Below are 14847 nucleotides of genomic sequence, written 5' to 3'. Positions count from 1 at the left end.
AGCCATGAGAAATAACCACATGTGAGAGAGAGACTGAACTGATTGGTCAGCCTTTCCTCGAATCCCAAAAGCCTTGTGCAGTGGAGATGCTTGTCTCAGCACACAAAGATGGGATATACTGCTTCATTCCACTAGATGGTGCAACAAGACTTTGTTTCACCTGCTTTTTAATGGTACTATAACAGAGTGTCTTACTGTACAATAGCTAAGCCCACATTATGGCATAATTCCTCTATAATAAAAAATATCAATACCTTTGTCACTGGATGGTAGTTGCTGAGTCTGGGGCTCTACAGGAGAAACAGCCTTCACTGGAGTTGTGGATTCAGGGGTTTCAAAAGCTCCATCAGAGTCTGAGCTCCTGTAACAAAAGATAATGACACATTAAGTCCAGACTGCTGTCAAACAGACTCACTTGACCTGTAATGACTCTGTAGTTACTGCATCAGGGTGACTAACATTGACGTCATGTGAGGGTGAGCTAAAATTCACTCCTTCAGACACGTCACACAACAAGGAATACCTTTATTCCTCAAGTAAGCAGTTCTGAAATCACTCTTCAGTGCAATATATATGGTGTAATTATATTATCACACAGATTCACTATGGGCAGTATTTTGCAATGGGTTTCAGGTAGAAAGGGCAGAGAGCGCCATTCCCTGTGGCGTGTATAGGTTTTAAAAAGCCCCAGGCTGGTATGTGCTCCTGTTTTCATTGTTTGTAGACCTTTAATGGCTACAAATGAAAATGCTGAATCTGCAGTAAGGACACAGATACTGACATATCTGAGACACAGACTTAAGCCACCACAACACGCAAATGCAACACCCATACACACACGAGACCACCAGATCTAAAGATATCACAGCTGTGAAATGGATAGGGACGGACTGCGCCAAAAAAGAGAAATTACAAATTTCTGCATGACAATAGGTTGGAAATAGCAACACCCTAAGAATAAGCAATATTGATTGCTCTCCCACAGCATCATAGACACACAGTCAAGCTCACCAGACAACCTGATTACCAGGCTCCATGCTCCGTTGGTTAATACATTATCTGACGGTATGGGGACCCAGCCTCCCATCCTGTCTCACCTCTGTCTGACCGGTCCCCCAGCAGCCCCGATCATGTTGTCATGACGTGAGCCCCAGGAGAGACGCCAGAGGAGCCCAAGAGCCGGATCGGAGCCCGGGCTGTCCTCGTCTCCTGCCCCTCCCAGCAGTGTGTCCCAGCCCCAGCGAGCCCACTGCAGTGGAGACAGAGCCTGCCACGCACTCACTGCCATGGCTGCTGGCGGGCTGCACCTCTCCGCACCACACCACGATGCTATAGCTTGAGACACAGGTAGATGCCCACTGCTTCTTCCTCAGATGATGACTAAGACCACCAGATCAAACCTCTCTGCCTTCCGCTCTTTTTCCTCTATAGTCTAATATCCAGCTCTCTTTGTTTCCAATCTACAATCTCAGTCCTTTCACGTTGCTCCTCGTCATCTGTAGCCTTATCAGTCCGTCTCCACTCCTCCCCAGTAAGAGATGATGCTTCCCAATCTAAATGAGACTGGCTGCAGGAGCCCACCTCCTGCATACTGTATATTCTGGCACTCTCTCTCCCTCCCTCTCTCCCAGCCTTCATCCCTCCACTTTTCACCCTCCCTCTACCTCTCTCTTGCTCCTGAACCACGTTGCTGTATTGTAGTCTGTTGCCCACCAGCTGAATCTGTTCTGATAAAGCTTGCCCATTACTTACACTGGCACTGCATCTGACATATTTCCTGTCACTGTGTCCTTTTTTGTGTCCTAAATTAAATAAGAAAAATTTTTGGTCACTGCAAAGACACACCCTGATTTTTCTCTACAAACCCAGGTCATTTTCACATGCTCTGAAACTGAAGAAACATATATTTTGATTACTGCTGAGACCTGAAAAGATGAGAGATTATGACCCCCACAGCTAAATGACCCCTCCAAGTCTATACACTATATTGATCTAGCCAATCTAAAGGGATTCACTTCAAGGCATTGCTGAAGCCATTCAGCAACCTGTGAGGGTTCTTTATCACAGACACACACAAACATGGAGCAAGCCTGAAGCATGAAAGACAATGGGGTGCTGCTGAAACAACATCTATCCGTCAGTATGGCCAATATGACCGATGCAACTAAAATTTAAAGCTGGGACATTCGTGTTTATAGAGGAGGCTGGTAATAAATGGTTTTCGCTGCCATAGCCAATATGTTCAATATCCCTGGGGTCACATCACAGCATAGACAGAAGCTCCTCTTTGCCAACAATATGGCAGGAATAACATTCTACGTACACTGCAATGTGCTCCACTGACAAATCTAAACAATTCATCAGGCTGCACAAAAACACCACACACAGCATGATAAAGTCACAGCACAGTATAAAATGATATAAGTGAAATGTGATACCTATTTATCACATTTTTATATATTAAGGCTGAAAGCCTTAAAAACGCCTCTGTTACTTTCGGGGTAGCGTGATGTAAAACGAGACAGCACATGGTCAAGACAGGAGCCAGAGCTGTAATCTCTGTGAGGGCCCAGTGTGTCCCAGCAGGATAAGACTGGTCTGCCTAAAGATCCATCTGGATCAGTCACTGGGAACCGGGATCATCGTGTCAGATGGTCAGACAGGCAGTGACACAGATACCTCCAATGACAGGACTGAGGAGTGGAATACACATGTACCACACCGAGTTAAATATACAGAAATAAAACTACTCAACAGCTTTATCCATGAAAACCACTGAAGAGTTTTAGCTCTCTGGAGATTTTGATGTGTGGCGTTAAAAAAGCTAATTCTTTGAAGACTGAAATATGGAACGATGAGATAATTAGGGCTCATTTCATTTTTGCGCGCCATTTATGTCCTTGTAGAGGACATTTTTCATGTGGCTGCAAACACTGTGTTGCCATGGTAACTGGAGGTTGTTCCTGCCATATGTTACTCTACGGTGGAAGTGGCTGCATGCACACAGACCAATACAAACACACAGCCGAGGCTTCCCTAACCAACAGCATCCACTGAGGTGTTTTATATGATAGACAAGACAAGTAAAGACACATTACAGATTTATGAGGCAAGTAGCTGCTGCATCAGCATCACCCTGCTCACAGCCCATGAATCGGTTGAAAAAAAAAACAAAGAAAAATAGCAACATTTTTTGCTTATTCTCTGCTTGTACTTCCTCTCAGAACAACCAATATTGATCATCAATATTCAAATTTATACAAGTGGCATCCAATAGACATGTAACCATGAGCTGAAAGGAGTGCAGTCATGAAACTAATTAATAAGGTGAATAAAAATCAATCTGGGAACGTCTTCTGTGTTAACACAATCCATCTTTAAGAGCTCTTTTGTTATCTAGCTACAGACAAAACATAGAGAGAGCAAAAGCAGCGTGTGGGTGAGCAGTCAGGGTATGGTGGGCGAACAGAAACAAAGAGTGCAGCAGTTAATAGCAGCCTCTCAGGCTGAGATGACTGCCTGGAGACAGAAACTCTGCAGCGTGAGGCAGGGAGACGCGGCATTTCAGACAGCCAGCCGTGTCCCCGCTTCCAGCCGAATCCAACTCAGCCTGTCTAAACAGCTTTCACAGTGCTGGAGGGCGAGCCATCACCAGCCCCGGGGATGAGGAGGAAACTGGGCTACACCATCATGTAAACCTACCACCACCTGTCTGTCCTAAATATGCATATTCTTCAAAAAAACAGGAAATTTTAAGATGTTGCAAATGAATATAGGCTCTCATCTGCTCTACGCTAAATTTGATGATGCCATTTAAGATTAATAAGGACACAACTCTGAGCACTGTGAGTGTAGATGAAAGCGGGTGGAAAAAGAAGACGAAGGAAGGGATGAATGGAGGCAGGCTGCTGGGTGCTGGTCTCCAAGCAGCTGTGTGATTAGCCTCAACGGATTTGCTGGCATATACTCGCTCCATCGTCTCTCAGCTGTCTAATACCACTAAACCCTCTCTAGACACAACATGTCACCTATTTCTTTTCATTCCACTCCTCCTTTACCTTTAACTCCCTCGCTTTCCCTCACCTCTTGCTCCATCTCTACAATTCATCATCCCTTTGTTATCTTCTCTTCATTCACATCCCCCTTAGACTGTCAGACAAAAAGGGAAAGTACGGCAGCTTAATCGAGCATCGTCAGCATAAGGTGGGCTATGTGGCACGATAAATCTGTCACATGCTTTGCAGGACCAAATGTCAGTGACAAAACAATGATTAAACTGTATCATTTAAATTAGATTTTATCATTGTGAACATGGCATTGGCCAGGAGATATTCCACAATGTGTACTTTGACTGAAATTATGTAATAATAAATATATACTGTAAACAGCCAAACATCTCTCCTATGAGGCAGAAAAGAAGAGGCCAACAGAGGGAGCTCCTGTGCTTTTATCCCCCTGATGAACAGTGTCTGGATGTAAAGCATTACATCATGGGCATTGTACACCATGTGAAACACCACAACAACCTATTTTTTCATTTTATAAGAGCCTCTCCAGTTTCTCCACAGATGTGATGTGGTGAGCAACTTCTAGAGGGAAAAAGCTGCCAATGATTCTTCAGCCTCAGGAAATGAAACCTTATGGAAAATCACTCTGCACCTCCTGCAGGTCATATGAACAGAAGCTGAGAGAAAAGTGTTTTTCTCAAAGAGCAGATGTCTTGCACTTTCTGTCTCTCATCTCCATCCAGATTTACATCAGCTCCAGTCTGCAAAAACAGAGGGGAGCTCTGAAGTCAGGTATCCCTTTGTGAAAGAAATGCACTCAAAAACAAAGAAGCCGCTAAGAAAAAAAAAGAGTGTCAGACTAAGATAATCTCTATGTGTAATGGGACTGACCTCATCCAGCCTAATCTGAGACTGCAAGCAGATGGCACATTAAACAACAACAGACCAGGTCTGCGAGTCAGAGCACCGGCGAGGAGGGGGTTAAAATATCTCTCCATTTTGATGATGAGATCAGAAGCGAGGTTCATTTAGATTACTGCACAGGAGACACAGGAGAGAGGGACAGAGTATCCCAACCCCCCATGATTACAGACAACGACACAACCTGGACTCTCACTCATTGGAAAATGAGAATGGAAAGAAATAAAAAGACCCTTGAGCATAAACATATTTTGGCCCATTATCTAACACTTCCAGATCAGAGCCCTGCAGAGCTTAGATGTGTGAATGCTTTTTACACTGTAAGTGCTTCTGACAGGGAGTGAACTCAGTAAAAGCCTTGTTAGTAATGGTTGGGATGGTGGGCACCGTGCCTCTGTTCTGGACACCTTTAGGTAAAACAGCTCCTAACTCAACCATCCTGCAATAAGAGCACGTACTTCAGTCCTGTATTATGCTATAAATCATTCATTTCCACATTACAGGCTGCACATACACACATGCATTCACTCCATTTCCCTCATCCCTCCCCTCTGTTTCTCCCCAGGTCTTTGCTCCCCTGTGCAGTAGTGTGTCTGAGATATAAATAAAACACAGCAAACTGGAGCACTTTTGCTCCATCTCTCTCCCTCTCTAACTCGCTCTTCCTCTCGTCCACTGATATTCCTGACTTATCTCCCTCCGCCCCCACACAGCGTGTTCCATTTCAACTCAGTCACCAGCTCCTGCTCCCAGCGCGGCAGTCGCGTCCTCCTTCACACAGAACAAAACATCACCCCACCAGCCTCCCTGCGGCACCTACTGCACTCATTGCCTGATTCTGGTTCCCACGGGTTCTCCTGAAGCACTGTTACGATTCATCCATATGTACTGTACTGTAGTCAATGCACGCTGAAGCACATGTGCCCGTGCACATGCGCCAATTCTCACATTGCATCACAAAAGCAAACACCAACAATGATGACGTGCTCAGTTGGTCATATTTGATTTTAGAGCCTGAAGAGGCTCTGTGACAATATGCATGGAAAGACAGAATAAGGAAAGCAAAAAAAATTATCAAAAACTGATGGGGATAAAGGAACACAATGTCTCACAGAGATGATTGTCGGGCTTCATCCGGCAACATAAATTACATCAAAAATGGCAAGTGTCCATAATACTTCTCACTGGTGACTGGATTCTGCAAAATAAATCACCCTGCACCTACAATGGACGTTTATGTTGCACTGGAGACCAATTCAAAGCCATGAATATATAAAGAAATGCATTTCGGAGCAAAGCAGACGCAGTTGGAGCTGTTCTCCAGACGTTCAGCTTTTAAACAGTGATTTTCTTTCTGATTTTCTTCTGCTTTTTATTTCGCCTGATGACTCCTCTGAACATTTCCAGACAGAACAGTGAGCAGGACCACAGGTTAAGTCGCACTCACATGTGTTCTTGAGAGGGACAGGGGGTCTGTCCTTGCTCCATGGACTCGTTGGCTCCCATCCTCAGCTAGCTCTGCCCCCCCTGCCCCCCCTGCCTGCTCCTGCTTTCCAGCCACCCTCCACATCCACCTGCTCCCCTCCCACAAAAACACCTTTTCCCTCTTGCTCTGATCTTCGCAGAGGAGGCTGGTCGCCTGTGTCAGAGGAGGTGAGCACCGGCTGAGCTTCCGTGCTGCAGTGCAGAGGATGAGCGAGTCCTGTTTGCATCAGGAGCCAAGCAGTGGATGATTCAGGGCTTCTGACTTTACCAAGGCATCCCTGAGCCTCTGCTCTTCTACGGACTGTGACTATTCCTGCTTCTCATCTGGCGGTGAAAAATGATGTGACAAACAGGGGGAATAAAAGCTCCAAGAACACAATGTCCGGATGAGAATAATCCAAAACAAAAAGGGTGATACAATAATCCTGCTTTCTCGCCGTCTTGTATGAGTGTCTGAGCAGCCTCCTCTCTGTTTGGTTGCTGATATCGCTGAGCTGTGTTGCTGCTCTCACTGCCTCCTCCCCCCTCCCCCCTCCACTCTCTCCCCTGTCTCCAGCCTCCTGTGCCTTTAAAAAGACACGCAGCTTTTTCTCATCGGCTACTGCGACCGTGCAGGGGAGCCAAACAATAGCAGACCCCCAAAACCACACTGATTTAACATCCGTTTTCCCTTTGACACTGTCAGTCCCCTTCTTCCTCCCTCCCTCCCTCCCGCAGTTACCGCACTTCTTGCCTTTCTCCTGCCAGGATCCCCCTCTCTCACCCAGTGAGATGCATAGTGAAAATGTCATTTTTGTGCCTCCTTTTCACACAATGGATGCTTCCAGCAGTCAGCGTGGCCAACCAGAGTGATGCCTGAGGTAAACAATAGACTGAGAAACTGGTGTGTGTGTCTTATTCAACTCTGACTCTATTATGTTCTCTTCCATTCAAGCCACTGCACCCGTAACTCAGACACATTTTAAATTTAAAAAAAATTTTAAATTTACATTTAAAAAAAAAAAACATTATGAGATCAAAGACCAGATAAAAATTAAACCAAACAAACAATTATCAGACTTAAAATAATTTAATTATAGAAGCTGAATCTGGAGGTTCATTCTTCGCTAAATAGGCAGGGACACAAGCCTCCTGACATCGAAGCGTCTGCATTTCTAAATGAATATGGTCTCTGAGTTGAATCCCTGGACAGCAGGCTGGCTTGGTGATCTAATTTACTGGCACTCTCATCAAACCTTGAATTGCATCAAAGAGCAGAAGAGCAATAATGATATTCTGTCTAACCGTGTCTTTTTTTTTTTTTTTTTTTTTTAAGACATCTGTGCCTGACAGATGCACAGATGGAAACCTGCAGGATGGAAAGAAGAGCAGGAACAGGTCCTACAAACTTCCCACTGATTGTTAAGATGCAATAGGAAAGAGGGACGTTGGAAATATGAGAAGAATAAATCTATTGTGCACTCATGGGAAAGTGTGGAAATGAGGGCTCACTACAATAGTAACTCAGGCCTGCAGCGCTTGTAGTCGCACAAACGTGCTGTGTACAGGTTTCAGGTGTCCTACCTGTGCCTGGGCGGACTAAACAGATTGAATGAAACTTAGAACACAAGAGCCAGTGTTCATGTCCAAGCACACAGCACAGTTGAAAAGCAGACTGTCTGCATGTACACATGAAGTCCATTAACTGATGTTCACAAAGAATATTGACGCGATTCTAGTCTCGGATGACCTGTTAGTCGATGTATCATGGCCTGAGGGAACACGTAAAAACACTGCCCACTCCCAACACAGACCCCTGTGAAAAAAAATATTGATTGCTACTGCCATTCAGACCCTCATACCAGTTCAAAGAAGTATCTAGGCCAGCAAAGCATTTATATGCAAAACAAGTTCCTATTCTATTGAATGAGAAATAAACACTGTCTCTACGTTTCTCCTTTTAACAGTCTGGCCGTGCTCTGCAGTACGACTGTAGACCGAAGAAAATGAAGAGATTAAAAATTCAACAAATTCAGGCACTGGAAGACATGGCTGTGGCAGTTTTTTCTGAAAGATTCATAACAGTGCTCAAGAGGAATCAGGGTCACGACGATCCACATGCATGTAGCCTGTGAGAGGGTTTGAATGTGTGTGCTTCTACTCAGACTGTGATGGTGCAGAACAATTTGTGGTTTCATGGGCGTGGGTTGAAGCTTAGCGGAAATGTTGGCAAGACATTTTTTAGTTAAGGACATGGCAGCAGAGAAAAGATATCCTCTACAAACCTGTGAAATAGGCTTGAAAAAATACAAAACATATTGTCAAGTCAGAAATAGACAAGACAAGTCTGACTTGTCAAAGGGATCATTTGTAGTGGCTTGTTGTTCGTTTTCAATCTTTGAAAGTAGAAATTTGAATAGCACTGTCAGTTTCAAGTTGAAATTTGTGGCTTAATCACAGGTACAGTCTCAAAGATTGCCACAATGTGCCCCTTAATTTGGCACAGAAAAACTCAAACAGCCAAGATTACTCAAACAACTCCAAGCAAGAAAAAAAAACCCCAGAAACCTCAGGAAAGACCACAAAGAGCAAATACAGCAAATTATAGGTGCTGACTTGGTGTGATAACAAAACAGCACGGACGAAAGATACACTATGCCAGCATAGCTGATCAGAGCTGAATGATATAGCTACTAGCATATAATGTATGTCAAAGTCCTGAAGCTAATCTCAGAGTGGTTCTATTTCTGTAAGTTAAAACTAGTATATAGAATTTATAAAAACATCAATCAAACACACTAATTACACAATTTCAACAAAGTGGGCTACCAACTCCAAAGCAGCTCTGCAAGTGTGTTCAAAGATGTGTTTTGGGGAATCCTGGTTTTAGGTACAGGATGATGATGGCTGACCTGCTCCTCTGATGTTGAACAGCTGCTGATCAGGCAGGGTGAGAGCCTGGAGCTTTGTTTCTCATATGCCAAGAAAAAAAGGTGCATTGCTCCCATAAACAATCACTTGTGGGATCGGTTTCCTGAGGCTGTTTCTACAAAACATCCACTCTCAGACTCATGGCAAAAGCAGTCAGTGCAGCAAACAAACAACAGATATCCATCAATCCATCATCTCAATGGCACACATGTAAATGAGGACAGTTAGTGGTTTAAATGTTGCAGCCTGCCAAAGTGTAAAAGCAGCATTTTCTATCTGACCTTTTCCACAGTCTCAAACAGAAGAAAGAGTAATTAGAAAAATCACAAATTAAGTGGGCGGGAGAGGAGCTGATTGGATTGGGGGTTTTCAGGAGAACGATGGCGCTCCTTATTTTTTAGCTGTCAGAGACTGTCTTCATGACAGGAAGCATGTGTACAAAACATGTGGGAGACTCTGACAGATTTAAGAAAGAGGCCTGGCTTGTTTTTTCCCCCCACAGGAGGATTTAATTATTACTCATTCAGGAAAAAAACACATAAAACATCTTCTGAGTGATTAACATTTTGAAATTGTGACAGAGGCTAATTGTTTTAATGTCTAACAGCACTAAGGGAGTTGCTTTGTCCAGGGACAAACTGACACACCATCACTTTATTACCGAGATTGTGTGTTTTAGTGTTACTTGCTATATGACATCTTCATACTCAACCTAATGTACCAAATTTAACGGATAATTTATATCTGCACATATGTTGGCACTGCCATGCCTCTGTGTGTCTGCAGGCAATCGGTGACATCCAGTCAGAATATTCAGTCCATGTTACTGCATTGTAACCCTCCCTGCTATCGAACAGGCCTCTCAGATATTATAAATAATATAACAACACTACACGAGCCTTCTCAAAATTGTGTTCGTCTCTGAGCAAGAGAGGTATTCAGAAAGCCAAACACTCTCAAGTCAGAAGCAAATATGTATGCACAGAGTCTTTTTCAGTTCAGCGGTGATGCTTGATGAGATACACCAGAGCCTGTGTGTCTCCCTGTGTTATTTCATATACCTGCAGCATTCAGACAGCAGAGAGCAGACACAGGCTGGCAGTACAACACGAAGCCTGGACTCGAAGAGGGGAAAACGCCCTCTGCTGGTTGCAAGCAATGGTGCACGGTGAAAGCGGCTGAGTCACTGCCTCTTGTGAAGTACAGGAAATAAATTGCAAAGCCAGGAAGGACCGCAGAGGAATGTTAAGAATTATCACAGGGGAAGCTGTGCTGATAGCAAAATAATGGGACTGGGAGCATTTAAATGTAATCAGCAACAGTGTTATGAATGAAAATCATTGTGCTCATGCCATGAGTCGGGTGCTACACACACAGCTCAAATGGCAAGAAATCAGTCATAATATGTCAAGTGGTCATGATGGGGCAGTTTGTGCTAATTGTGAAAAAGCATGGTGTGTAAGTACTTTATGCTGTAACGTTTAAGAAATTCATACGTTCACATTTGACTCTTGTGCTTTTGCTATACCCACAATTATCCAGTATGCATTTGAGTTTCCATGACCACTTAGTTCATACATTAGCAAATCCTGTTTCACATGAGTTCATGTGGTAGATGTGCATAGCAATGCTAATCTGTAATGTAATGAAGTGGTTAAGATGGGTTGCAGACAAGACTGTTACTCATTTCACATATGCTGTAATTTGATGTATGTGAATATGATGAGCGCTGTAAGTTCTTTATATGAGTAGTTAAATATTTCAAGAAATCTGATTATTTGCACAGAGTTCAATGAGAAGATGGATACCACTCATGTCTGCATTGGAAATATGAAGAATGAGCCAACAGCTGGTTATCTCAGCTTAGCACAAAGGCTGGAAACAGCTGGCCTGGTTCTTTCAAAAGGTAAGAAAATCCACCTACCAAAGGCTTCAACCAGCAGAGACTCTAGGAAGTTACTGCAACCAGTCAAGAAAAATTCTGGCACTTAGAGGTGCACGTAGTCTGAGTCAGGCTAGCTGTTCCCTCCTGTATCCAGTCTTAATGCAATGCTAAGCTAACCATCTGCGTATCCCAGCTATGTATTTATCGTGGAAATATAAATATGGTGTTGATCTTCTTATGTTACTTTCTGAAAAGGCACAAGAATATTTCCCAGAATAGCAAACTACTCCTTTAAGTTAGAATAAGGAAACAGCTTGGATGACTACGTTTCAGGTAGCTTCTCTCTCTGTTCAGGAGCTCTGAGAATCCACATCCACAAGATAATTCGGTGCGCCAGATGTCGATTTAATGCTGTAATTTGACCTGAACTCAGGTTGAAAGGATAAGGACATGGCTACTTTTCATCAAGCAGGCTGAAGGGACTAGTGTCAACACTGGACAAATCTACTGTAAGGTCTTACAAACTTAACTGAAGAGGCACGAAAGAAAACTGGCAATCATTCATAATACAGTGCTTCACAATGAACTTTAAAGTGAAATGACATTATGAATGGGTTCAACAGTAACAGCGAGGCAGTTCATGTTCATACCTTAAAGGGGGGTGGCAGGGTGCGGAAGAAGGGTCCTCACACTGGTAAGCGGAAGGTACTGGAGGGGAGGCAGGGGCTGGAGGAGGAGGGAGGTGGGGAGATGCAGGTGGGGTTGGTAGAGCTTCGGGTGTGTGCCTCTCCGGGGGTGTGGGAGGAGGAGTGGGGAACTCAGTGGTGTCGTGGAGGAGAGGAGGGAGGGCAGGCGAAAAGTGGTGCTCTGTGGTAGGAGGTGGGGGGGAGGCAGGGGCACGGTCACCTCTCTCTGCCTGCTCAGCGTGGGAGGGCCTGCAGGGGAGGGAACACAAAACATCAACAGACAGACCAAAACAAGAAGGCCAAGTACAGCGGTTCAGAAAGCCCTCTAGGACACACTCAACTCTCCTCTATACGAATGAACCATGACAGGAACTTACCTCAAAGCAGAGAAAGATGGAGCCCTCTGCTCTGGGTCATCACCTAAACCTAGCAGCGACTTGAAAAATAAAAAGCTCACTCCAACCATCCTAAGAACGCTTTGTCATTTAAATTACATGAAACTGAAAATGAAACTCCTCTCCTCAGTCCGCTTACATGATATTCCATGTTTCCCTTGCTTGCTCTACTTGCCCTCTGCAGTGAAGCAGCATGTCTGAGGGTGTCTGGCTCTGTCATCATTGGCCACCTGGTGGAGTGGATTTGGCCCCGATCCAGGCCCGTCTTATCAGGAGTGGTAGGCTCTCTAATCTGACAGGCAATGCGATGGACGCCCATGCAGCTGTTCCCCACTTGGGGCATGCCTCCTCTAAAAATATCCCAATAGTCTCTTATGCCTCACAATACCTCCATCAACTGAAGCACATGCAGTGCTCAAGCATCAAGTCAGCTTGTCTGCTGAGCTGCACTTTGCAAACATCTCTTCCAGCTCTTGTCAGGCTGAAATTGAGCTCTGTTATTCTTCAGCTCTCTCTCAAGTAAAGTCAGAACTTAATAGCATTTAATGAGGGCGTGTGCTTTTGTTAAGGGCGTAGCGAGGTACAGTTTACATGTAACACCAGTCAGGTTCATTTCATTCCATTGTAAGTACAGAACTTTATAATTAATCCAGGATGGTTGCATGAAGAGGACACATCCTACATGTCCACACATGAATTTTTATTTGGCCCCATTCCTCTCATTACAAATCCTCAGTCAGTGACTTACACCAGCAGGCCAAAGCTATACATATGTCAGCATCTGTGGCCAAGTTGGCACATGCAGCCTGGAAATAGAAATGACCAAGTCACAACATAGTCTGAACAAACTGTCATGAGGCTGCCTCCAAAGATGGACAGAAATTATTGGACAACAGAAAACAAACAGAGAAGAGACAATTCTCAGAAAATAAGATTTGCTTGGACACTGGGAGAGTGTGGAGTCCCAGTTCAGTGGCTTTTATGTGGTGGTAATGTCAGCTGATCTGCTCAGGTTAACAGCTGGAGCTTTCCAACTTGGCCCCTCTTCAAGATGATCATGTGTATGAACAGGCAGAGGCTTCATTACCATAACAGGACGAATGCAGCAAGTTAGAGGGGACACGTGAGCTCTTTTTCAGCCACACACTTCTGCATGTCAGTGTAGTTTCACTGTTGGCATGAACACCTGGAGCCTGTCCAATACAGTTTTTCTGTTGTTGGTAATTGAGCGGTGTGCAGGGCGTTACTCACCAGCACCTCATAACCAGTTCTTGAGAAATCCAGAATCCAGATTTTACAAGGGCAGCCCAGGGATGCACAACAGGGATTTTCTATCACACTCTGGGCAACAAAACCCTATTCTCTAACCTCCACTTTCATGACCCGAGTGTTAAGTAAACAAAAGTGACTTTGCCTGTACTGTATGAAAGCCATACACACACACATTTGGTGTAATCTACGGGAAACAGCTGGAAGTGAAAGACAGCAAGTGCAGGCAGGGTCCTTAATGATACACAGTCATAAACAAAACCAGCTGAAGGCATTGAGAAAAGTGTTTTTTTTTAAATGCTGTAATGATGGGGGGACACGTGCAGCCAGCAGCTAGCTCATACTGTCCACACACGCACAGTCACACACATACACACAGTACTGCACATTCAAGTCATTGTGTACAATGCAAGCACAAAACTTCACTTTATAATCCACCAATTCTCTCCTGCCATCGCTGGGGCTAAATCGTGATTTGAAGCCAGTCTAGTGTGGCTGAATAAATGACAGACGTGAGATTATCCACTTCACTTGCACTAGCAAAGCCATATGAACATACAATCGTCATGGCAACTAGTCTATTTACAGCACAACGTGGGTTATAGCACATCCTTCTTCCTTTTTACTCTGAAAACATGGATGAGAAATATCTAACCATCCTACCATCCTACCAAGCTAAAGACTCACAGGCGATCCCATTGTGTTTCATTAGTAAAATGGCTTCACAATAGATTTATTAAAACTCACTGTGAAGCATTTTCACAAAACTATGCCAAGTCAGTCAGTGGCCAAATCTGGTCATTGGTAGTCTTTTTAAAAGTCTACCATGCCAACAAGATTTTTAGAAAACACATGGACAGTACCATTAGTTTTACTACGACTGAGATGTCTTGCCAAGTGTCAATCAGACAGCCTCCACATCAAGAAGGGGAGGGGAGCATAACATGCTCTAACCTGTAACATTTTTTTGAAGTACATCATACAGTATTTCGCAACTTTGTTACTTCTTTTCCGCCTTCTGTCCCTCCGTCTTTCCATTTGTCCCTCCCCTCCACCCATCTGGTGAGGTCAGCAGAGGCAGAGTGTAATTAGCACTTGTTACCTACTGACCATCTGCTGCATCCACCTGGAGAGACTTAAACACAATCATCCACCGCAGACACACAAGCGCAGAGAAGAAAACAGAGCAGCCACTTCTTGTCAGCTCACCCAGATGATTTCAGGCACGGAGGAGTCCATCAAGAAACTTCAGATCTAACTACAGCTAAGTGATGGAAGTGACTTCTGCT

General features: G+C 44.2%; 1 protein-coding gene across 13 annotated transcripts in view; it reads right to left on the bottom strand.

Annotated features, from left to right (window-relative positions):
- The window catches only part of tacc2 (transforming, acidic coiled-coil containing protein 2), a 50286-nt gene that overhangs the window by 13695 nt on the left and 21744 nt on the right, over positions 1-14847 (bottom strand). For 11 of the 13 annotated variants that reach the window (XM_070978269.1, XM_070978258.1, XM_070978257.1 and 8 more), the window contains 2 exons: positions 11859-12143; positions 255-361 (listed from right to left, as the gene is read on the bottom strand). In XM_070978269.1, coding sequence (XP_070834370.1) covers positions 255-361; positions 11859-12143 — 392 coding nt within the window. Of the gene's footprint in view, positions 1-254; positions 362-6375; positions 6926-11858; positions 12144-14847 lie in introns of those variants that run through there. The other 2 variants (XM_070978270.1, XM_070978268.1) reach the window with 2 other exon arrangements.

Source organism: Chaetodon trifascialis, chromosome 13, assembly GCF_039877785.1.
Source record: "Chaetodon trifascialis isolate fChaTrf1 chromosome 13, fChaTrf1.hap1, whole genome shotgun sequence".
NCBI lineage: Eukaryota > Metazoa > Chordata > Actinopteri > Chaetodontiformes > Chaetodontidae > Chaetodon > Chaetodon trifascialis.
Note: the sequence above shows the minus strand (reverse complement) of the source record. Positions and strands in the feature narration are given on the sequence as shown.